This window comes from Danio aesculapii, chromosome 13 (assembly GCF_903798145.1).
Source record: "Danio aesculapii chromosome 13, fDanAes4.1, whole genome shotgun sequence".
In the NCBI taxonomy this organism is placed as follows: Eukaryota; Metazoa; Chordata; class Actinopteri; order Cypriniformes; family Danionidae; genus Danio; species Danio aesculapii.
Window position 1 is genome coordinate 23,954,607 of NC_079447.1, and position 24,000 is coordinate 23,978,606.

Consider the following 24,000-nt stretch of genomic DNA (forward strand, 5'->3'; position numbering starts at 1 on the left):
GAGGGTACACAATATATGAAAGAAACAGACAAACAGACAGATATCAGGTTTCATTTATAAAAAAATGTAAAGAAATAAAAAAAATAAATAAAACGAATAACTAAAGGAAGGAAATTAGCTAAAAAGGGAATAATGAAAAAGTTTATATAAACAAATGCATGAATGAATGAAAGTGTTGTTTAGACAAAAAATAAATTTATTCAAAAATTAAATATTATTGGAACACTTTCTCAAAATATCACATTTTAAAAATATGGTTTCAATATTCTTTCTTTTTTGTGAAAAGTACCATTACATTTACATTTTAATCAAATAAATATGTTCATAGAACAGTAACATCTTTTATAATACAAAGATAATTGAATTTTTAATACTAAAATATGCAGTTTTTGTAACAAGTACAGTACAAATGCAGGTGTATATATTTCTTATAAAAATATCATTAACAATTTGAATATTAAGATACTTAACTCCTCTGCATTAGTAAGTTTTAAAAACCTCTGCATTACAGAGGCAGAATCATTAAATTCCTCATGTTTTTCATGCCAGTCTATTATATAAAGAGCCACAGGTTCCTCCAAATCCCCAAATGTGTTCATACTTTTTAGAGAACAGGTGTTGTAACAGCTAGAAGGGAGGAACAAGGCACTTCAATGGTGGCTGACATCAATCAGACAGAGATGAGTTGTGTGTTTGTGTGTGACAGACGGGAGGGAGGAGTGTGTGTGTTTGTGTGCGCTGACCTGTGATGATGAGGCACTCGTTGTGGTCCAGGACTTCGGTGAAGAGGCGAGATACGATGAGCTCCGGGTTGATGAGGAAGCGAATCTCCTCCTGGACCAAACCCAGACCCGTCACCCCTCCACCCACCATCCTGTTCGCAAAGTCCACCTGCAGCACAAACAAAAACACACATTCACCTGCTGTTCAGCTGGTTTACAGGCTAAAAAAACACACACATTTTATCCATGAACATGGTGTGAAATGATGTTTCGGTACAGAGATCCATAATGATGCTTGTGTGAACATGCACATGATTTGGTTTACCAGAGATTACTGGTTGTGGTTAAAAATAAAATGCACAAGGGTGGAAAATAGAGTCCTCAGTTCAGCTGGGTGTAAAACCACAGAAGATGAGTGAATTTTCGTCATGGTTCAGGTAATCTTTATTTTGTGCACAATTTTGATGTATGTACAAAGCCAAACTTTTCGCTACACCTGCTGATGGAGGATGACATGAGGAAAAACTACTATTAGGTAACTATTATCAGTCATGAATTGTGATTAAAACAAAAAATAATATTTTTTACTGAGGTAAAATACAATTCAATACAGTGCTCAGCATAATTGAGTACACCCCATTTTGAAAATGAATATTTTTATCCATTTCTCAGTGAATATAAGTAATGTATTTTGGTGCATTTAAACAAAATAGATTAATTAAACAGATATATTTATTAAAATAATATTTTAGCCACCGAGCATCTTTAGAAATAGAAAGATAATACAATTAAATTAAAGCTAAATATTTTAAATAAAAAATTACAACCTAAAAAATTTAAGTAAATTTTTCTTTTTTTTTTTGTTTCTCTTGATTTTTCCTTTTTTTTAATTTGCATTTAATATTTTTCTATAACATATAAATTTAAGTGTACTAGTTTTTGGACCTTTATCGCAAGTTATTTTGTTAGATAAGCTTTGATTTGGCTTCAGAACTGACTAATGTTTATACACAAGTATAATATTGTATATTAGTAATGAAAAAATAGTAATGAAAAAATACACATACAGCTTAAATTACGGAGGTAAAATGCATGGGCTGCTATAGTTTCCTTCTACTGTGACCCTGCAGGTTCCTGCAAGGCCAAACGTCACTCCCTCTTTTCTGAATAATGCATCTATTAAGGACTGCCTATTAGCCATGGAGGTCAGATCACTACAACTAATCAGTAGATACACTCACTGCCTTCAGGCAGACTTCTGTCAGATAGAATAACAACAATGTTTTTCTTATATAAAGAAGTAAACTGTGTGCTCATTATTACTATGTTCTATTAATTTCTTTCCTTGTACTGGTTTTTGTTTTAATTGAGATGTTTAGAACAATTAAACTGTTAAAATTATGTATAGTAATAATAAATGAATATTAATAATAAATTAATTTATCAACTTGCATTATTATTATTGTTATTATTTTTATTATTCATTTTGTTTTAATTCATTGGAACATGTTTGAGTTAGATGGACACACCAATAACATAATTATACCAATAACAACATAATAATAAACATTTATTTAAATAGCATTTAACCTTTATTCATATTTTAAATCAACCTTAATTTTATTTCAGTGCATCTATACATAGTCACGGTTTGAACTACGAGGGAGCTAGGCTCCCCTAATTAAGGCATGGGCTCCCCTAAAAACATGATTTTGTCAAACTTGGGGGGGGGGGGGGGGGGGGGGGGGGGGGGTGGGGGTTGATGGTGTTATTATGGTGTTATTGTGATGTGCGGTTTTATTATTGTGTAATATGATTATGGATTATTATGTGCAAAAGTGCAAAATAGAATTCATTGATGCATGACAGTGATTTACACCTCACTTAGAAAAAAGATAACTACCCATGCTAATCTTGTCATGAGCCTCAAGGTGTGGGGGCGCTGAGGAGCAAAGTCATGACTGTCAAAGACTGACAGCCAGATGCTTTCATATGGCTGCTCAAACACTACTTATTCATTTTCCGAAACAAATGTGATGTTCCGTTTTGTTTTGTTTTTTGTTTCATACAGTAGGCCAAACAATGCTTTTTTTTTTAAACACCATGACATTGCTGTAAACATGTTGGACAATCAAGCTGAAAGCAAGTCAACTAGACAAAAAGGAACCCCTTTCACTAATGTTTCTTTCATTTTCCAACTCGTGAGATCCCATGACATTCATTATGCCTATGTAAAATAAAAAAAGCATATGCTGTCCTTAGTGCCATCATCTTTAGCTTATCGAGCAAATAGAAATTAATAGGCTACATGACGAAATTATTTATTTTGTTGTTAAGTGAAACATATTTATGTTTGTTGATTCTTTATGAATGTATTTCTCTCACAGAAGCACTGCTGGTAAAATTAGACAATGCTGTTCTGTTGTTTAGGCTACTGTTGTTTGAGCATGTTAAAATAAATTCTTCAAAAGAAATTTTCAAGGGTCAAAGAAAGTTACTGATTGGAAAAACAATCGCTTTTTAGCAAGAAAGTAAACTGAAACTATCGTGGTGTTTTGTTCATTTAGCCTACTTTGTGATATTAGTTAAAATTATATAAATATTTGTTTTATATTTATAGATTTTTGTTTAAAAAAATGTTAGAAAAAAGAGTGGGCTCCCCCAAAGGCCACAGTCTAGTTTGAATACTGCATATAGTGTAACAAATACATATATCTGACACTGCTAAATGCTGTAGCGAAGAGCATTTCACCACAGTCTCCTATTGTGTCATGCATTTTTATATTTCAGTATTTCATGGACTAGAAGTGGTAGCATTAGCCCAGGACAGCTCTGAAAAGGTAAACAGGGGAAGTGTATGACCCTTGGAGGCAGTGTTTTGCGGGCTGTCAGGCGGGCCGCTCTGGGCCACAGCCTCCTCTCTGAGAGACGCAGGAGGAAAGAGGAGGGAGTTTGTCAGGCTGCCAGATGATCTCTCTGATCAGGTCACTCAACTCCAGCTCCGGCTGCTCCGCCTCTCCTCAGCACCACTGACAGCCTGTCAGGCCGTCCCACCCTTCCGGAAACATCCGTCAATCCGGCTGCAGGACCCCAGGCTCCTGGGAGCTCTCGGGGCTGCTCATGTGTGCCCGTCAGCTGTCAGGGTGAGCCCTGCCCCGACTGAGGAGAGACGGCCAGAAGAGAGCAGAGCAGAGACTCAAGAGGTGCAGCGTGGCCCACCAATCTGCAGAACCTCAGGCGGATGAGGTCAACACTGAGAGATTTGAGTTGTAGTTGGTGATTCTATGCATTTCTTTTTGTGTGTGTGTTTTTTTTTACATACTGTAGACTTGTCTAAAATATAAATGGTTATTATTATTTATTTATACATTTAATTGTATATATTTAATATGATTTTTATATAATTTAATTATTCTAATTGTTTAAAAAAAAAAACCTAAAGCCCCGGTCAGATCACATGATTTTTATGGTCGGTTAAGAAAGTCACAATGTCAGATTATGCAATTTTTTTCTGAATAAAATCTTGACTTGTCGTGGGTAACAAATGTGCCAGACTACACGTTGCTTCATGATCAGTCATCCTGTGACATCTACGACGAGCGTTATTTCCCATAGCAGTCACAAGTGTTGCTATAACAATATTTCTTATGTCAATTAAAATTTTTTATTTAATCTTATTTCAATCTCAATAAACACTGATGCTTGCTGACAACTAATAACTACATTATTTAAGGGCATTCGTTACGACATGGATAGGATCAAACTTATGATTCCTTTTTAATATTAAGATATTTTCTTTGAAATCTAAATGTTTATTTTCCTGCCATGAGTTTTTTTTTTTAAACAGTCAATCGCCTGAATTTGCCATGAGTGAGACAGAGAAAATTAAAGCACATAAGCTGTAGCAAAAAAAAAAAAAAAAAAAAAAAATCAATGCTCAATACATGTTTAAAATAATGACATATTAAAAAAATTTTGGTTTGAGATTTGTGATACAATCACAAAGAATTCATTCATTAAATCCTTATTTTCCTCAAAGCAAGACAAACCCTCCACCCACATAACTGAGTAGTGGAGGGGCACAAACAAAAACATTATGTGTATATTTTTCTTGGAAAAAATATCTTTTTGAAACGAATTTCATTTGCTATAATTTTTATCTTAATTTCAATGTATCTTTTGTTGGTCAATTATCTATAAACAAGAATAATGAATAACATTTGAGGGGATGCACTTCAAAACAAGTCCGCTATGCTTCAGCGTCAAAACACAAATTTCCGTGTTGGTTGGTTTGTAAAATGAAATAACAATCTAGCCCAAATAAAATTAAAGTGAAATATTCACAGTTTCAGAGAAGCCTGTATTAAACTGTTTTAACTATTAATGACAAATATTAATAAGCAGAAAATGCTTTTGTAATGTTTTCGCAGCACTTAACATGTTCCCAGATTACCTCGGAAGAACAAACTGTGTTGGAAGGATAAAAAAAATTCAGAAACTCCTTGTGAGAATGGAGATGTCTGCATATTTGTGCCAGTCTGTCAGATAAAATTGCTTAAAACACCTTAATATTTTAGAAAAGGTAGTTAAAGTTTTCATAACCAATGATTGATCTTATCCACCCTTGACCCACCAATTAGTAAATCTGCAGCCTATTTTTTGATCACCTGACCAGCGCATTAAAGGCAGCACCCGCTGAGATATCCAAGAAATTATGTGCTCCTATTGCACAGTGTCACCCACATGATGGAACTCGTCATGAAGAACAAGAAAAATATTTAACATGCTAGATTTTTTGCGATGGTGTCGTGAGGCATCGCAGGCATGGTATCAGTTGTCATGAACTATGCCACATTACACGAGAAAAAACAATTGAATCTTGTGTTACGATGCATATTTTTCAATTACGAATCTACACGACACCCTACATCAAGAAATCGTGCCAAAATGATGGCAAATTTGTGTGATCTGACTGGGGCTTAACTTACATGTCAGCTAGTTGCTAAAAAAAACTAAGAGGAACAAAAACAGAAACTAATAAAATAACACGCCACCAAATTACTATTTTTGCGGCATTGAGTAAAATCTTAATTATTTTTTTCTATATCACAATAGGTCAATAACATTAATAATTAGATATAGATTTTTTTTTTCATTTATTTTATTATTTGTAATTAGCAGTGAAGTATTGACAAAGGTATGTCAAACTGGATGAGGGCCCCATCTCACCGAATGTAAGAGATAGTTGGAATGAAATCCTTTATGTATGGATTATTTATGCATGTGTGTGGAATCTTATTTAAGCTGAACTACTTGACTCAAAGCTGGAATAGAAAATCCTCAATCACCATAAAAATATGTATATTTTACAACTACACAGACATGTCTTCTTGAGGAGAGAGGAAGGACAACACAAAAGGTTTTTCACGTCAGTCAAAGTAATCTCTAATCTGACAGACGTCACAGTGAAAACTAGCCACTAGTGAGACTCTCACCTGCAGCATCCCGTAGCCCTGATCCTCTATGGTGCCCTTACAGGTGATGTGAAGATGGCTGAGCTGAGACTTCGAGCTAGAGATTAAAATAAAAATTCTGTTAAAACACTACAGATTGAGCACAGAATGAGGACTTTAATTTTAACACCTTCTCTTTTTTCTAGTACATGTTTTACAAATACTTTTTCATTTATTTATGCATCACAATAGTGGTGCTATAGTGAATGCTATAGTGAACCAACAGTGAAGGGCTACAATCATCACTTAAGCAATCTGAAATTCAACAATCTCAGTGGTGAGGGTTTTTCTAATAAGTAAAACAGAGAGGCGGTTTGGTCTCGTCTGCACTGCCAGAGGAAGCAATTGGGCAAAGTGACTCCACAGTGCCAAAGTTCATTTATCAAGCATGACGCCTTGTGACGGAGTGATCTTTGTGAACTACTTTAAATGTCAGAGAGCCCTCTAGCTGTAGCACATTCAAAACTAAATGTAGGATTTGTTTGAAAGTAAATCTTTTTTTAATAACACACACAGACAAAAAAAACCGTCATTTTTCTTTTTGTAAATCGTGAAGATTTAAACTAGTGTAGCTTTTCTATTTTGAACAAAAATAAAATGCTGAATGTGATTGTGGGTTTTTGATGGTGGGGATCTTTCTTATATACATTTGTAAAACAAAGATTGACAGAAAAACACTTTATTGAAGCACAAATTGAAATAAAAAATGCTACTCTTAGAAGTGAAATAAAATAGATTCTAAATTTGTAAATTAATTAACCATCATATTGTTTTACCATGATCTACAGACTAAATCCTAGCCTAAAATGTCATTCAGTTATATACCAAACAAATCTTGTCATGCATATTTAGAACAAGAATCACCTGATGGCATATGACAAAAGCAAAAAATTAAGGATCACAAAGCAGACCCAAAACAATAATAGTTATAATTTCTAATCTTTTTATTTTGCTACTACCCTTCAAACCATTAGGTTTTTTCAATTAGCCAGCAAAACACTTTCAATCAGTTTATTTAATGAATTAATTGATCTGTTTAATTTAGATCAGAGCCTTATGTTACCCATATTTGGACATTTTATAATCACAAAGGTTAAGTGAAACACTTAAGTCAGAATTATTAGCAACCCTTTGAATTTTCTTTTTCTTTTAAAAATATTTCCCAAATTATTTTTAAAAGAGCAAGGAAATGTTCAAAGTATGTCTGATAATATTTTTTCTTTTGGAGAAAGTCTTATTTGTTTTATTTCGGCTAGAATAAAAGCAGTTTTTAATTTTTTAAAAGCCATTTTAAGGTCAAAATTATTAGCCCCTTCAAGCTATATTTTTTTCAATAGTCTAACGAAAAAACCATCGTTATATAATAACTTACCTAATTACCCTAACCTGCCTAGTTAACCTAACCTATCCTAAGCATTTAAATGTCACTTTAAGCTGTATAGAAGTGTCTTGAAAAATATCTAGTCAAATATTATTTACTGTCATCATAGCAAAGATAAAATAAATCAGTTATTAGAAATGAGTTACTAAAACTATTATGTTTAGAAATGTGCTGAAAAAATCTTCTCTCCATTAAACAGAAATTGGGGAAAAAATAAACAAGGGGGCTAATAATTTACGTGGGCTAATATTTCTGACTTCAACTGTTATTGCATTTAATATGCTTTTGTACATATATAAAATCTCTTTTGCTAATTTAATATGAAGTCGACACTATACTGCACTCTATATACCAACAATAACGTAAAGAATTTAAGTGCACATACCTTTCCCATTTAGGAGAAGTGGTCAAGCTCTGTCTTTTGAATGTGACAAGGCCGGTGGGCACTGAAAATGTAAAAGAAATAAATTATATAATACATTACAAAAATAAAACGCATAATAAAACTCATTAGCATTTATTTCAGTGTGGATGGATTCTTGTGTGGTTTGGCTTACTAGATTCTGTGACTCTCCTGAAATAGCACAGCAGGGTTTTGAGTTTCTCAATTTTGCGTTGAGATGAGCCTTCAAACAGTCTATGAAAAGATGACACAAGACACAGAGACACAGAAATGTTCATTAGCTATTAGAATAAATCCACAAAGGCTCACTTTAAGATGCACAAGATTATCTCTGGGTAATAGACGACCATTAGAGGGAGACGTTTAGTTCGTCAAGTCAAAGTGATGTATGAGAGGTTTTAGCACCAGGTTAGTGCGTCATTCTTGGAAACACGTGAGGAGAAAAAGGCCTTCCGTGTGATCGGACTTTGCCGCTTCATCTCACCAGTCTTGTTTGCTCAGCACGGCTGCCTGTGATGGCCTCTCAGTCAGGACAACAATGATACGGAGCCCTGCCTGCGGGCTCAGCACTGCGCTTGTGTCCCATTTCACAAAGGGAGGAACACTTCTTCATTCCTTTAAAGACCATTAAAGAACTGCAGGCTTGCTTTTAAAAGTCCCAAATAGCAAAAGCCTTACAGTGATCAGCCACGATACTTTCAACAAATGGCTTTCTCCATTTAGAAGACTGCAGTCCTCAAACTAAACATCTTCCACTTGCATTCATCCTTCCTCTCACTTGATTTAAATGGAATAAAGAAGGGAAAAAAGAGGGGAACAAATAAAAATGACTGAGGAAAAGCTGATGCACTAAAAGCCCTTAGGGAAGGAAGACAGGAGTTATTGAAGCCTCCTATATATAGTCTTCTTGATGGTGGAGCTGATTTTATGTAATTAAACCTGGAAGGCAAACCGTTATTGACAGAAAATAGGTGTTTTTTTGTAGTTAGAAACTGATTGTTGACCTTTATGAGTGGAATGTATGAGAAAATACAATTTAATTTAACAAGACAAGCACTTGTGAAAGGATTTTTTTATTCACCTGATTTTCATAACATGACAAGCTGGGAATTGCAAGGGCCAAATTAGAGGGGAAAAACAGTGGGAGAATGCAGGGCAAGATGTGTCAGTGTTATTTTGATTTAATTGAGAACGTTTCTCACCATGGAAAGATTTCCCTATTCAAGTATTAGTCATGTATGCAAGCCTTTAGTTGGCTACCACAGTATGTGATATTACATTACCAACAGGTATGGGACGATAACCATTTTCAAGGTATACACTGAAAAAAGTGTTGCATGCAAACTGTTGCAAACAATTTATTTGTGTCGAATTTAAACAAATTAAATTGAGCAATGTTCAACTTAATTTGTTTGTTTAAATTCAGCCCAAATAAATTGTTTACAACCACTTAATGTAAAAAATTGAGTAAATCTAAGGAAATCTTTGAATATTTTTTTTCAGTGTACCGTGGTTTGGAAAAGCCAAGGTTTTAAAACTGCTACAATTTTCTGCTATATGGTTCCTAAGGCATGTGTAAGATTTTTTATTTATTTATTTTTTTTAAGCAGAAAAGATATCCAAAGATGCCATTTTAAATTGTAAAGAAATCTGTGTTTTTAAAACTACTAAAGATAGCAGAAATCAATGTTTTACTTTAATTATTTAGCCTGACATTTTTCCTGCTCCAAAATATTTTAAATGTTTCTCAAAATAAAATATATTGCGTTAAAGGGGGAAAAAAGTTTTTGTATTTTACCCAGACATTTAAAAAGAACATATTTTAGAGCAGTAATCATAATATTGTGAAACCATGATATTTTTATTCAAGGTTATCATACTGTCAGAATCTTATACCAGCCCATGCCTAAAAACACATTTATGTATATAGAAACTTTTTATTATCATTAATATTAGAATTTATTTTTTATAGTTCATACTTATGTTAACTTCCTTGCATGCCTATTTTGTTAAATAGGTTTATATGTTTTTAATATACACCAAACCTGCAGCAAAGTAAGAATTTCATTGTGCAGGAAACCTGTGCCTTACTGTGCATATAACAATAAACACTTCAAATCTTTGAATCTTGAATCTAATAATTTCATGCTTTCTCTTGATGGTCCAAAGCAACAAAGGTCACAACAGCATTTCTTCTTTTACTTTTAACATTACATTTTACAAGACATTGCAATATTAAATTAATTGTAAGATATTAAAGATATAGGGCTCTATTTTATTGATCTAGGTGCAAAGTCTAAAGCACATAGCACTAAAGCATTAGGGGCTTGTCCGAATCCACTTTTGCTAAGGACGTTTTAAGGACGGAAAAATACGGTTTGCGCATGGTCTAACAGGGTTCTGCTTATTCTCTTAATGAGTTATGGGTGTGTTTTGAGAAAAAACAACAACAATGAGAGTCTCATCTCATATTCCCTTTAAGAGTCAGTTGCGTCGCATCATGGCGCATTTGCTATTTACATAGTGGACTTTGTAATTTGAAAAACTGAACACTTCACTAGCGAGAAAACAGTTAAACAGACCATCCGCAGCGCAAGGATAAAGAACTAATCACCTCCAATCGGCCTCTTTCTCTTTCTCTCTTTCATGGATCAGAAAACAGAGTATATTTTAGCCTGCATAATTAATTTTATTTGTTAAGCACAAAGATTTCTAAACCATTTCTAAATTCAGGTTAAATTTGCAGCAAATGAATAAATGAATAAGAATAACGAAGTGTGGTCAAAAAAGTTATATCCAAACACATGTCCTATGCCCCATATCGTCCAAAACCCAACATGTGGACAAATCCAAGCTTGTTTTTAATAAAACAAATATAAATACACTTATTAATAAATCATACTGCTAATAATAATAACATTATATAAAAGCAAATTGTCCTAAATAAACTGAAAAAGCCCCCCTAGATGAAGAAGGCATGGAGGTAGTGGTTTTTATATTTATGTAGAAAGTAATAATTTTTGTAATATTGTATTCCTTTAATTTTTTTTCATTTGAAAAAATATTTGCGTATTGCTTTACATCCTGCATGTTTTAAGCAATGTGTAAGCGAGGCACACAACTAACGTGCTCTGCGCTGGATTTTAGACCTGTTTTCTGGTCTATTGCACAGTCTATTTTAGTCCCTCAAAATAGCAACGCGCCAGCAACGCACCTTAACAGACCTCTTTTCTAGACCGGAACACCCATGAGTCCACAAAGCGCCGATAATGGATTTGTTATTTAAACAACGAAATAGAAAATGTGTAAATTAGAGTTGTGCTGGTCTGAAAATAGCAACACAACACAGCAAACACGTCTTGAGCCTTATTGCGCCGGGTGTATGATAGCGCCCATAGTGATCAGTTGAATAACTAAATTATTGGTATATGTAAAATGCACTATATAAATAAACTTGACATGTCTCTTTAAAAAAAAAAAAACCTGCGTTCATTTTAATCTGATATGCAAACAAAAAGATATCTGAGGTATCTATGATTGAACACAGTAAATGATACAGTAATTAAAAGAGAATGAAATATACATTTACAGTCCTTGCAAAAAAAAAAAAAAAAAAGGTGAGACTTAAAGTTCAGGAAAAGAAACAAGAGATTTCATGTGACTCCAGTTGATTAACTCATGAAATATCATGAACGAAATAAAAAAAATATGTAAAATAGGGTTACCAGAACACCAAAGAGTATACAAAGACAATGTGGCTTAAAGTTATGGGCACATATCCAAATGTTTCCATGATTGAGATTTAATAAATGTACTGTAATTGCTAAACTATTATTTTTCAAGCAAATAAAGCATTTTACTACACTTGTTTCAAATCAAAATATGACAAACTTGGTGATAGAAGCCAATCCTGTGACTCCAAAGCAGGCTACTGTATAATCAATCACAATCTTGAGGCTTCATTGATGAATCTGTATTCACAGTTTCGCAGGTGCACCGTCGGAAAGCTTGCTTTGATGTGCACATTTTGAAACTAAAGTAAATATATCTTCAGCCAGTCTATATGTCATTTCCCAGAGGGCAGACTTTGACAGCTCTGCCAAACAAGCAATCTCTAAATTGCCTGGTGCTTGATAGCAGCAGTGCTCAAGCCAATGAGTAAACTGATGGACAGTCACTCAATTAAAGTGGGCCGCACCGTAACGATCCGCACATCTCGGCGCGCTGCGGTCTTGCTGAAACTTGTTTTCTGCGGCACAGCCAAATCCACGGCCCACGATGTCCTGTACAATGCTCCAATAAAACTAAACTTGTTTGTTTGCATATGATGCTGGCACAAAGTCTGTGACCTTGTGTTCACCTGTTAAACCCAATTAGGTTTAATGCTGATATCTCTCGGACCTTCATTATCTAGAGCACTTTAACTACGTCCAGCAGGAAAGATAAAGGCAGAAACAAGCCAAATGTATTATATTTAGATCCTCTGCATGTCTTGGAGGTTGTAAAAGTACTTGAAGTGCCTGGGGAATCAATAGCCATCTCAGCATGACAGAGTAAAACTGAGGGCTGCGTTCTTCTGCAAGTGTGCGGCACGATCAACCACCGGCAGTGTTCCAAAGAGCTTTTAAAGGATTCTTTTGGTTTTCTGACTTGCATGAAAACAACTTCAATACACCAGAGACTATTTTTGACTGGCATTTATAAAAGCCAAATGCTGTGACCAAAGCTATATCAAAGAAGTAGTGTCTAATTACTGCACTGCTACCATCATCAAAATAATATAATGAGTTTTCAAACTGGTTTCCTGAACTCATTTTCCCATCCTCTGAAATAACTGATGGTGCCACAAAACTTTCTTACTGAATGTTATCACTTTTCAGTGTTTCCCAATGAAGAAAAAGGGCTCCAGTGACTTAACTGAATAATGAAATTAAATATATTTACTAAATTAGGTTTCACATTTTTTTAATAAATTAAGATAAATTAGAAAAAAAGGGCTATATTTTAACAATCTCGACGCAAAGTCTAAAGTGCATGGAGCAAAAGCATTAAGGGGCGTGGCCGAATCCACTTTAGCTATTTTAAGGACGGAAAAATATGTTCTGCGCATGGTCTAACAGGGTTGTGCTTATTCTCTTTATGAGATATGGGTGTGTTTTAAGAATAAACCAATCAGTCACATCTCCCATTCCCTTTATAAGTCAGTTGTGTTGTGCCATGGCGCATTTGCTATTTACATGGTGGACTTTGTAAATGGAAAAACTGAATGCTTTACTAGCGAGAAAACAGTTGAACAGACCATCTGCAGCGTGAGGATAAAGAACAAGTCTCCTCCAATCGACATCCACAGACATCCATTAGCCTACATAATTAATTTTGTTTGTTAAGCACAAAGATTTGTTTCAAAACCATTTCAAAATTCAGTTCTAATTTGCAGCAAATGAATAAATGAGCTATAATAATGAAGTGTGGTCACAAAACTGAGTTATATCCAAACACATGTCCTATGCCTCATATGGTCCAAAACCTGACAGGTGGACAAATCTAAGCTTTTTTTTAATAAAACAAATATAAATATGCATATAATAAATAATACTACTAATAACAATAACATTATACAAAAGCAAACCGTCATGAATAAACTGAAACTAAAATGGTTTATATATTTATATAGAAAATAATAATTTTTGTTATGTTTTAATCCTTTAATTCTTTTTCATTTGTAAAGATATTTGAGTATTGCTGTACATCCTGCGTATATTAAGCAATGTGTATTCGAGGTGCACAACTAACGCGCTGGACTTTAGACTGGCATTCAGCTGGTCTATATATATATCAATATATATATATATACTGTATATATATCATATATATAAAAGGAATTTTTCGCAGTATTTCCAATAACATTTTTTCTTCTGGAGAAAGTCTTATTTGTTTTATTTTGGCTAGAACAAAAAAAAAATTATTTAAAAATAAATAAATTAATAAAAAAAAAACATTAAGGACAATATTAATAGACCTATTAAGCTATTTTTTTTCTTGATTGTCTACAGAACAAATCATTGTTATCCAATGATTTCCCTAATTACCCTAACTTGCCTAATTACCCTAGTTAAGCCTTTAAAATTAAAGCTGAATAGTGATATCTTGAAAAATATCTAGTAAATTATTATATACGGTCATCATGCCAAAGATAAAAGAAATCAGTTATTAGAAATTAGTTTTTAAAACTATGGTTTAGAAATGTGTTGAAAAAACAAATAATATAATAATTTTATTATTATATATAATATGGTTAATAATTCTGACTTCAACTGTATTTATTTAATACTTATTTAATTTGTATATGTTCTATATATATTCTATTCCTACTGAAACTGTAGTATTGGATTTTTTTTCTTAGTTACATACATTTTTTTAACATTTAAAAAGCTAATTCTGGAGATATTTCTCAATTGTTTCATATTCGCATAACACCTCTTGTGTCAAGCTGCGTCACTGGATCATTTTCTCTTCTCAGAAAACATACTGTTGAATATCAACAACATCTCCATGCTGCGAGATGAGCGCTTGCTGCAGGGAGATCCTGCTCATCAGAGGACGACGTTCGAGTAGGCACGATGACAGACAAGAGATGGATGACCACGTACTTTACATCAGTCTCTCCAGCATCTTATTCATTTGTTTTAATCAGCCCATAAAGGCTTGATTTAAGTACTGTATCACATGAGTGGCTTTGTTGTAGAGCTGCAATTTAAGAGGGGAGAGAAACTCCTACACATCGTCTCTTCTATAGATGCTTTAAAACCACAGAAATCCATCAAACCAAACATGAGCGAATAAAAAGTTGCAAAGTCAACCAAAAACAAATTCATTTTTACCATAAGCCACAGAATCCTTAAAGTGTAAAGTAGTTCATATTACAGCATATTTTCAAAACCGAAAATAGACTAGATGCATATTTTGGAAGATTCAATATTGAAAAATATAATGATGGCAAAGTCTGAACAGTGCAAATGTACCCTCTAAATGAAAAATCACATTGTGGATTATCTGTAGGAGAGTAATTTTGATAAAGAGGAGCCTTCATTAAATTTGAATGTCAAGGTCTACACATGCTATATTAACAAGCCAAAACCCATTGTGAATCTAATAGAAACCGACTACTAGATAATGGGAAGGAAAATTAAATCAAATCATGACTTACCTAACAGCCTACACATACACCCTAATTTGGACTGAAAACTAAAAGCCTCAGACAATCAATAACTAGGCCTACAAAATATGTAACAGGTCTCCGGCGAGACGCCAGTACCTGTAAAAATTGATCTCGGGGTAGTTGGCGTACTCGGACTTGCGCGAGTTGCGTCTGGGAAATGTACAGAAGAAGGCATTGGCAAGAAGGCAGGCAATTTGTTCCTGTGACATGGTCAAGGACTGATTCATCCTCGTCTTTAGCAGCGGGATTGGCTGTGGAAGAGGAGAGAGAGGCAAAGATAATTAGTTTAGCAATTGACCAAACAGGGAGATAGAATTACATTAAGCAAATGGCTAGGAGTAATTAAGGTTCCCTGCTGTATCCCACCATCAGCCAGCAGCATTTACATTTGGCGTCATCCATCTCTACTGATTGGACTTAAAGACTCTTAAGGGCAGTATAGACGACTAATCAATGCGAACATTAATAAAAATGTTCACAAATAAAGAGTGCGGCTGAGCGAGAAGAGACTATTTTAGAAGGTGAAAAACTTTTGAATTCTTAAAATAAATTCTGTGCAGGATATTGCATTAACACTGATTTAATGGCTAAGGGCCTGCTTAACTGAACAGTCTGATTTTACCTAAAGATGAATGTTGCTTCCAAACATTGCATACTTCCCTACTATGTAGTTTGTAGAAAACAATGTGAGCAGAGAAGCATGTCTGAATTCAAACACTGTAAAACCCAAAAGTCAACTTTATCAAACGAAATGAGTGTAGTTCTCATGAAGTGAGTGCAGTAAACTAAAAATTTACTGAAAGTTAAATCTACTCATTTGAAAAGAGTTTTGAACTCCGTGTTGAAGCTAATGAGTTAAATATATCATTACTTCAACTTAAATGGAGTAAGTTTGCTTTAACTCATTGGGTTTTACAGTACTCAGTTAGTTTGAGTTCTCTTCATTCATTGGGTTTTACTGTGCTCAAATTGCTTCGTTTACTCAAATGGCTTTAGTTCACAGTACTCATTAAGATTAGTTTTTGAACTTAAATGGTTTGATGCAATTGGTTTCCTCAAACGGTTTGAGTTACCTTAACTTTTTGGGTATTACAGTGTAGTATACAAAAAAACAGTAGGTGAGAAGTACCCTGATAACATAGTACTTCCAGTAAAATTCTGTACACTATCCCATGATGTTACACTTGAGAATTAATGAATGGGAGTGAACATCACTACTGATGTGAGTTGGTCGTGTGATAATGATAAATGGTAGATGAAGTATGTTTGATTTCCATTCATACTACTCACATTCATACTGTATAGAACTTTTCTAACTGTCGTGTAGTAAATTCAAATTCAAAAGTAGTTTGTTTGTGATTAATGCCATGCCAGCTTCAATGGCCATTTCCATGGTGAGAAAAATTATGCTGGAGACAAAGATTATCTTAAAGTTTTACAATTTAATTTTGCTAAAAACTCCAAATCTGCGTTTGGATTCTCAGCTATGTTTTCATCCAAAACTACAAATTAACTTTATGCGCAAAACTGAATTATTGCATAAAAGACGTGCAAATAAAGCTGCGTTTCCATCCAATGAGTCAAAGCGAACTAATTTGTCCCTTCCTGATTATCTGGCACCAAATATCAACAGTAAAAATGGAAATTGCTGTGATAGGAGAAGCTGCGTGAATCTTTTCTTTATTTAATAAATGACTTGCGCCTCAGGTGGCAATCCTGACACGAAGTAAACGCGCGGTGGCGTTCGAAGGCGTTAGACGCAGAGCACAGACACGCTTGACAATTCTGGAGGTAATTAATAATATAATAATACTAACACTGTAATGGCGTTTTAGAATTGCCAAAACAAAATTTCCGATGTTTTACAATGTGTTCAGCCTGCTGATTTGTCCATTCAAATTTTTATCATCTTATGACAAAAATCACATGACTTTAATGCGCATACTGGAATTTGTACGTTTAAAGGGTTTTCATTGTAGTTTATGCGCATCTTTTCTTATTGAATAAAAAGTTTATCCTACTTAGTCATGCGCACGTTTTTTTTTTTTGCGCATTTTCAAAATTTATGCATATCTTGGCGATTCCATCAACTGATTTTTATGTGCATGTCCAAAATGTGCATAAAAATAGATGGATGGAAACGTAGCTACTGTTTAAAAAATAAATAAAAAAATAATAATAAAAAAAATAATAATACAAAAAAAAAAAAAAAAAAAAAAAAAATAATAATAATAAAATAAATCGCTTCAAAGAATGAGCTGAATTAAAAAAGGAATTAAAACCAACACAACCCAACAGAACATGCTTCCTAGTAACAAAAGTGCTTTTACAAATAGGACATGTGGGAGGATCTTCCACAAGCAGTAAAACAGGGGTGCCCAAAACTAGGTACTGGAGGGCCGGTGTCCTGCAAAGTTTAGTTCCAACCCAAATAAGACACACCTGGCCAAGCTAATCAGGCTCTCACTAGGATTTCTAGAAACATCCTTGCAGGTTTGTTGAGGCAAGCTGGAGCTAAACTCAGCAGGACACCGACCCTCCAGGACCAAGTTTAGATACCTTTGATTTAGGGCGTACTCACACTATGCTATCCAAACCGTGCCCAGGCCCGTTTCCCGGATCGTTTGAGAAGTGCAAGTGCCCTAAATTGGGCTCAGGCACGGTTCACTTGGCCAGCCCTGGCCCGGTAGGAAGAGGTGTGCCAGAGCGCGATACACTTGTAGTGTGAGTGCAAAGCATGCCTGAGACCGAAACTGAAGACAAGACGTGACTTTTACGGCACGGTTTCATGTGGATTTATTAATCATTCTTACTGTTCAATGAACGCAAACTGTCGTAGGTTATTAAAGACGCAAACCCCCTCACTGCACGACAGCTGCACCTTTTGCAAACCTCCTAATTCCTGCAGCACGAGGACTTTATGATTGCTTATGAGCATCAAAAGGGGCTGATCTGTTCGGCGAAATATTTGACAGCGTGTCACTGCATCCCAAATGACTAAAACAATATAACTAAAGGAATCTCCACTGTGCTGAGCGAAAGCGCTTACTGAACAGCGCATCATCGATGACGTAAGTGTGCCCAGGTGCGAATTTAATGCGAGTGCGGGACATCAGGGGAGACTGGAGGGGGAACAAGTGTGCTTCGGCCCGGTTCAAGGCAACTGTACATAGTGTGAGTACGCCATTAAAAACTTGTGTGCCATCCTGGAGTGACCGATGCTACAATGGGTAAAAACAATCTGATCCCACTAGTTAAATTAATAGAAGTTTCATTTAAGTTTATTGTTGGTTTTTGATGCAAAGGAGGTAGTGGGAAAATTTTGGGGGTTGTCACTAGTGAGTATGCATTCTCATTGCCTTTGATTCCAAAGTGTCCAGGTAACTCAAATGCCGTACCTACTCGAGTACTTTCAGATGCAGCGAGTGTTTTTGTTTGTTTGTTTTATAATGTTTAAATCTTCAAAAAACAGGTATTACTGTATACCTGAAACTGCCACTAGGGGATACCAATTTGACATGTAATGTATTAATTAGGGATGCTACGATCAGCATTTTTGCAGCCGATACAGAGTAGCGATATCTTGTCATGGTGATCAGCCGATACAGAGTACCAATTCTGATGCTTTAAGTTTTATAACGCATAAAGCACATTTTCCATCTAAGAATGATGCTTAAGTGGAGATCTCTCTTTACCTAAGAGAATAAATAATGGATGCTGCATATAATCCCCTAAGCATGTGAACATGTCATGGTCAGAAGTAGCTTTACAGATTTATCTGAGCTTCTGCAAGAAACAATGAAGAACCAAGATTTGTTCTTGCATGCCATGCATCTATGGATGAGCTTCTGTTTATGTTTGCTGACCAATGCTTATAATGTAGGTGACTAAAAGACCAAATTAAATGTTTAAATTCCATAACGTGATTGTATAATTTCAGAGGACTTGGATAAAAGCCTTGGATAAAAATTCATATACATTTACTATGTTTTTCTGCATTATTTAATCAACAGTTTGATTTTTGGATGAAAAGACATTCAATAGCAGAATACAAATCTCTCAGATTTATATAAAAAACAAAGTAAACTTGTGCTTATCAAAAGTCTTATGTGCTTGGAATGACATGAGTAATGACAGTTTTCATTTGGGGTGAACTAAAACTTTAATTGACATGTAAGAACATAATTCTCAAACGTGTTGTCTCTGATGTCAGAAATGAGGCTGACTGACGTGAATCATTGGTTTCTATTAGTCCAGGTCTTAATGAGTCTGTTGTGGTCATGTGGACGTGTCCTTCACTAGCCACTGGTTTTACACCACAGCATGCTGGGCCCATTGACCTTTACCGGCCAGACACGATTATCACTTCTGATCTAGTTCCAAAAACATCACAGTTTGTCCCAGTCAATGTGAAAGACAGCATGATTCTGAGCCTTACCTGAGTGCAAATCTTGGGTGTATTCAAAACCAGCTTCACCATCTTTGGCAATATGGTGTTAAATAGATGCTGCACTTCATCATTTTCCATACCCTGCAAAAGAGAGATTAAAACTTATTTTGCTTATTAACTGCAATTAATTAATCAAATGTATTAATTAATAAATACAGCAATACATAAAATTATACATTATATACAAATACAAAATATACATTTCCTATAATATTTTAATATTGTTATCTGTGCTCTGTTTTATTACACTATCAAATGTTTATTATGTTTATTATTCCACGTTATTGTGCCACAGGATTCTTCAGAATTTTTTTTAAATATGAAATTATTATTATTATTATTATTATTATTATTATTATTATTATTATTATTATTATTATTATCCTAGTTAATAGAAGTTGTGCTATTTTTTGTGGAAACCATGATTATTTGTTAAAAAATTCTGATTTAATGCCTTAACTCTTTAACCAACTGAAGACTGACACTGTTAACATGCTATGTCCTCATACTAATATGAAAAAAAAAAACACAAATGTCAACTGTCTGGTACAAAACAGAATAAATAATGAAGCCTTTCTGCATTGGTTTCTCTGCTCCTGGGGCTTTTTTTTTTCTAAAACACCATTTAATGGAAAACAACTGTCAGAAAAAAAGAGCCATATTGTTGAATAAGACACTTGAACCCAGCTGTCGACTTGTCTCAGACAGTATTATTCACGTGTCAGGAAAAAAGCAGCAAGGACGGCTTGCTGTCAGAATAACATCAATAGGTGAAAAATAAAAATCTGCATCCTAGGCTGCTGGGGTTCAACAACAAAAACAGGTTGCTTTTTAAGTTTTGCAAATAAAACACATAGAAAATTTAAACATACTTAATAAAAACAATAATTTGGTAGTTTGCTTAATAATTATAATTTGCTGTTAATTTACTCGCAATAAACACAAAATGTAGGTTATTTTTGGATAAAACTTTGATGGTGATTAATAAAATGCAATCAATGTCTAGTAGCACTTTGAATCTTGAAAAATCATATCGGGAAAGATAGCATTAATACCCATGGCTCATGACAACACAATCACGTTTTAAGTATAATGATTAACTCTGGACATTATTTACAAAATTATTAACTTTAATCCACAGCTTCAAAAAAGATCCAGTAGACCAAAGAACTTATGAGCCTGTCATAGGTAAATTTATAAACATTAAATGGTTAAAAATATGTTATATTGGTAACACTTTATTTTTAAGATCCATTTGAGTATTAGTAGAGTGTCTGCCTAATATCTGTTGATACTGCTGCTAAACAAACATTTAACTGACTAGAAGAAACTTTGCAAGTACACGTCAACTAACCCTAAACCCAACCTAACAGTCTACTTATAATCTAATGAGAATTAGTTGCCATGTAGATGCAATGTAACTTAAATTCAACAAACGGATCATCAAAACAAAGTGTGACCACATTTTTTGCAAGTACTTCTGAGAATTTTGTACAAAATTTGCAGATTTATGTAGAATGATTTTGGGAGTATCGTAACTCGTAACTATCGTATCTTAACTAAAAACTTAATAGATCAAAAAAACTAATACCTTTTTAACTTTTATTTAATGTTTACAATGCAAATCCAATTAGATCCACTTATTTGTTAAACAAAGCAAGTCTCTCATACAATATATCCACTAAAAGACTGTGTAACTATAGACCCTTTTCAACCTTCCGGGTTTCTCGTCATAAGTCGTCATAGTTGGGAAAACTTAAGAGCGCAGTAAATGGGAGAATACAACAACTCATTTTTTTTACAATGTTATTAGCTCCAATAATAAAAGAAAAACTCCACAATGATGTTATACAGATTTTCAGAAAAAGTAAAAATAGTGTGAGACTGATGACGGCAGCCAGAGGACAGAATAAAGTCAAATTTGTTGTCCTGTCCCATAGACGCTGCATTAGAAACACCTCGCACAAGCGGTAATTCGTTTTTATAATTTGAAGCAAAGATGATATACTACTTACATAAATACATAGAAATGTTCATATGTTTAAAAAAAATAATAAAAATATTAAAAATAAAATATTTAAAACTGATGACCATTAAACGCGTCATAACAGGCTTGTGAAAAGGGTCCATTATATAAGTACATGATAACAGAAATCAATCTCTGGATGAGTTACCTATACCAGAGGTTTAATGTTCAGTTTGTTGCAACTGCTTTGCTTCAAAAGACTTCATTGTATTGAAAAAAGGGCCAGTGGTGTTCATTTTCATTTTACCTATACATTTTTGACTCTGAAAGCTGTTGACTGTAGCTGTTAACAAAAATGAATATTCTGTTTACATTAACTCATCCCTTAACTTGTTCCAAACCTGTTTGACTTTCTTTCTTCTGTTGAACACGAAAGAAAATATTTTGAACATTGTTGGAAACCTTCTATAGTATTCGTTTTTCTTACAATGCAATTCAGTTTTCTTTAAAGTATCTTCTTTTGTGTTCAATTAAAGAAAGAAACTTGTATTGCCTTTGGGAGAGAGTAATAAGCGAGTAAAATTTCAGTTTAGGGTGAACTATGCTTTTAAGGACTGTGATTTCAACCAAAAATCTTCTCATTTGAAAAAAACACATATTTTGGGTGACTAGAGGTTGAGTAAATTAGCAACAAATTTTTAATTCTGGGTGAGCTACATGAAATTATTAAATACAATATTAACCGAGTTTCAGTGAGCAAGCTCAGCAATCTTTGTATCAGACTATTGCCTGGAGCATCAAAACAGCTGAATTCAGGGAGATTAATAAATAAAACCCCTTGGTATCACAGAGTAGAGAAACGTCTCACTCATATCTGAAAAGGCAGAATCAAACTTGATCTATTGCACAAAGGTTACCAAAATGTAATTTTACAATACAAGCGAATCTCCCACAGGCGAATGACATCACAGAGGCAGAAACAAAGACAATCCTTCAGTGCACATTTCGCCCGAGTTAAAATACAGCTAACCAACGTCACCGTAGATCTCAGAGCAAGCAAACAGCAGCGCTTGGTGATATTCAATCTGCAGCAGAGGGTGTCAAAACAGCTCGCGCTGGCTCAGCAACCTTGTGTGATTTCAGCCTAAATAAATACCCTACTGTTTTATCTTCACACAGATTTACAACGCACTTATTTACAAATATATTGGCCGCGATTGGCAGCGCGCTCAGTCATCGGCCATTTCATCAAGGTTACTGGGCGTTCTCAGCTGATTAAATGGGATTCCTGGAACAGATGCAAATGGGTTGAGGAAAGAGAGGCGGTGCAGGGGCTCTTCTGGACGGGAAGCCTCGTCTGACAATTTAACCAAGGAGCATTTATACGCCCGCAAAGAGGCCTGACTAAATGCTGTCATAAGTAATGACCTGCTTGACATCGTAAAGTGCTCCTCTGGGTCTAATGAGTGAGGAGAGCTGACAGGCCGGATGGGCCTGAGCTGAGGTTGCAGGACTTAGACCTCACTAAATCAAACGGCCTGCTTCATTCCCACTTATACTGGCCAACCAGAACCTGTTAGATAACATACTACAATCTCCATCCATTCCAACCAATAAGAATTCAGAGAGCAGGGTCATTACTTTATTTTATGTTATTGATTTCAGAGTATATAAATGGAAACAAAATGGCAGGTTTTTATTGGTGATGCTATATTATGTGTGTGCATGACATATTATGCTTGGTATGTATGCCTGGGCAATAAAGAGATAGTTCTTTTATTTTTCTAACATTTCTTTATAAATAAAAGAAAATAAATCTTAAAAAAATGTATATATAATTATATGAGTGAACTAAATATTTGAGACTAGAATTTTCAACAATTTAAAAATGATACTGTATTATAAGTCAAAACATTAAAAGAAAATAAATCAATAAAAGTAATGTTCAATTTAACAAAACAAGCATTTCTAACTTCAATATATTTTACAGATTAAAATGGCTACATTGATAGATTTATTTATTTATTTATTTTATAAATGAGGTCAGCCCTTGCCTCTAATTGTGCTGTATTTAAGTTTTTGACTCTTTTAATCTTAGAAATAGCATAATGTGTTTGCGGTTGCAGGCAAAAATGTGGCCTGTGTGTCTAACAGGAGCAGCCTCTGAAATGAGACACAGATTTAAAGCAAAATTCACATGAGGTGGTCTTAACTGGCAAAGAATACAAATATTACTAACGTTAACCTTAGAAGAGCAGTTTATAGTGTTAGTATTGTCAGGTACGCTCGCTGTTGGTGTCGGCAACCTGGGTGTACGTCAAGTCTGAAAAGAACTAAAAGAAAAAA

The 24,000-nt window shown here is 34.4% G+C and overlaps 1 protein-coding gene across 1 annotated transcript in view; it reads right to left on the reverse strand.

The window, feature by feature from the left end:
• parga (poly (ADP-ribose) glycohydrolase a) overlaps positions 1–24,000 on the reverse strand; it is a 61,398-nt gene that overhangs the window by 13,564 nt on the left and 23,834 nt on the right. The window contains exons 8-13 of the mRNA XM_056470986.1: positions 19,677–19,769; positions 15,335–15,489; positions 8,174–8,253; positions 8,002–8,062; positions 6,218–6,293; positions 744–891 (exon numbers count right to left, since the gene is read on the reverse strand). Coding sequence (XP_056326961.1) covers positions 744–891; positions 6,218–6,293; positions 8,002–8,062; positions 8,174–8,253; positions 15,335–15,489; positions 19,677–19,769 — 613 coding nt within the window. The remainder of the gene's footprint in view (positions 1–743; positions 892–6,217; positions 6,294–8,001; positions 8,063–8,173; positions 8,254–15,334; positions 15,490–19,676; positions 19,770–24,000) is intronic.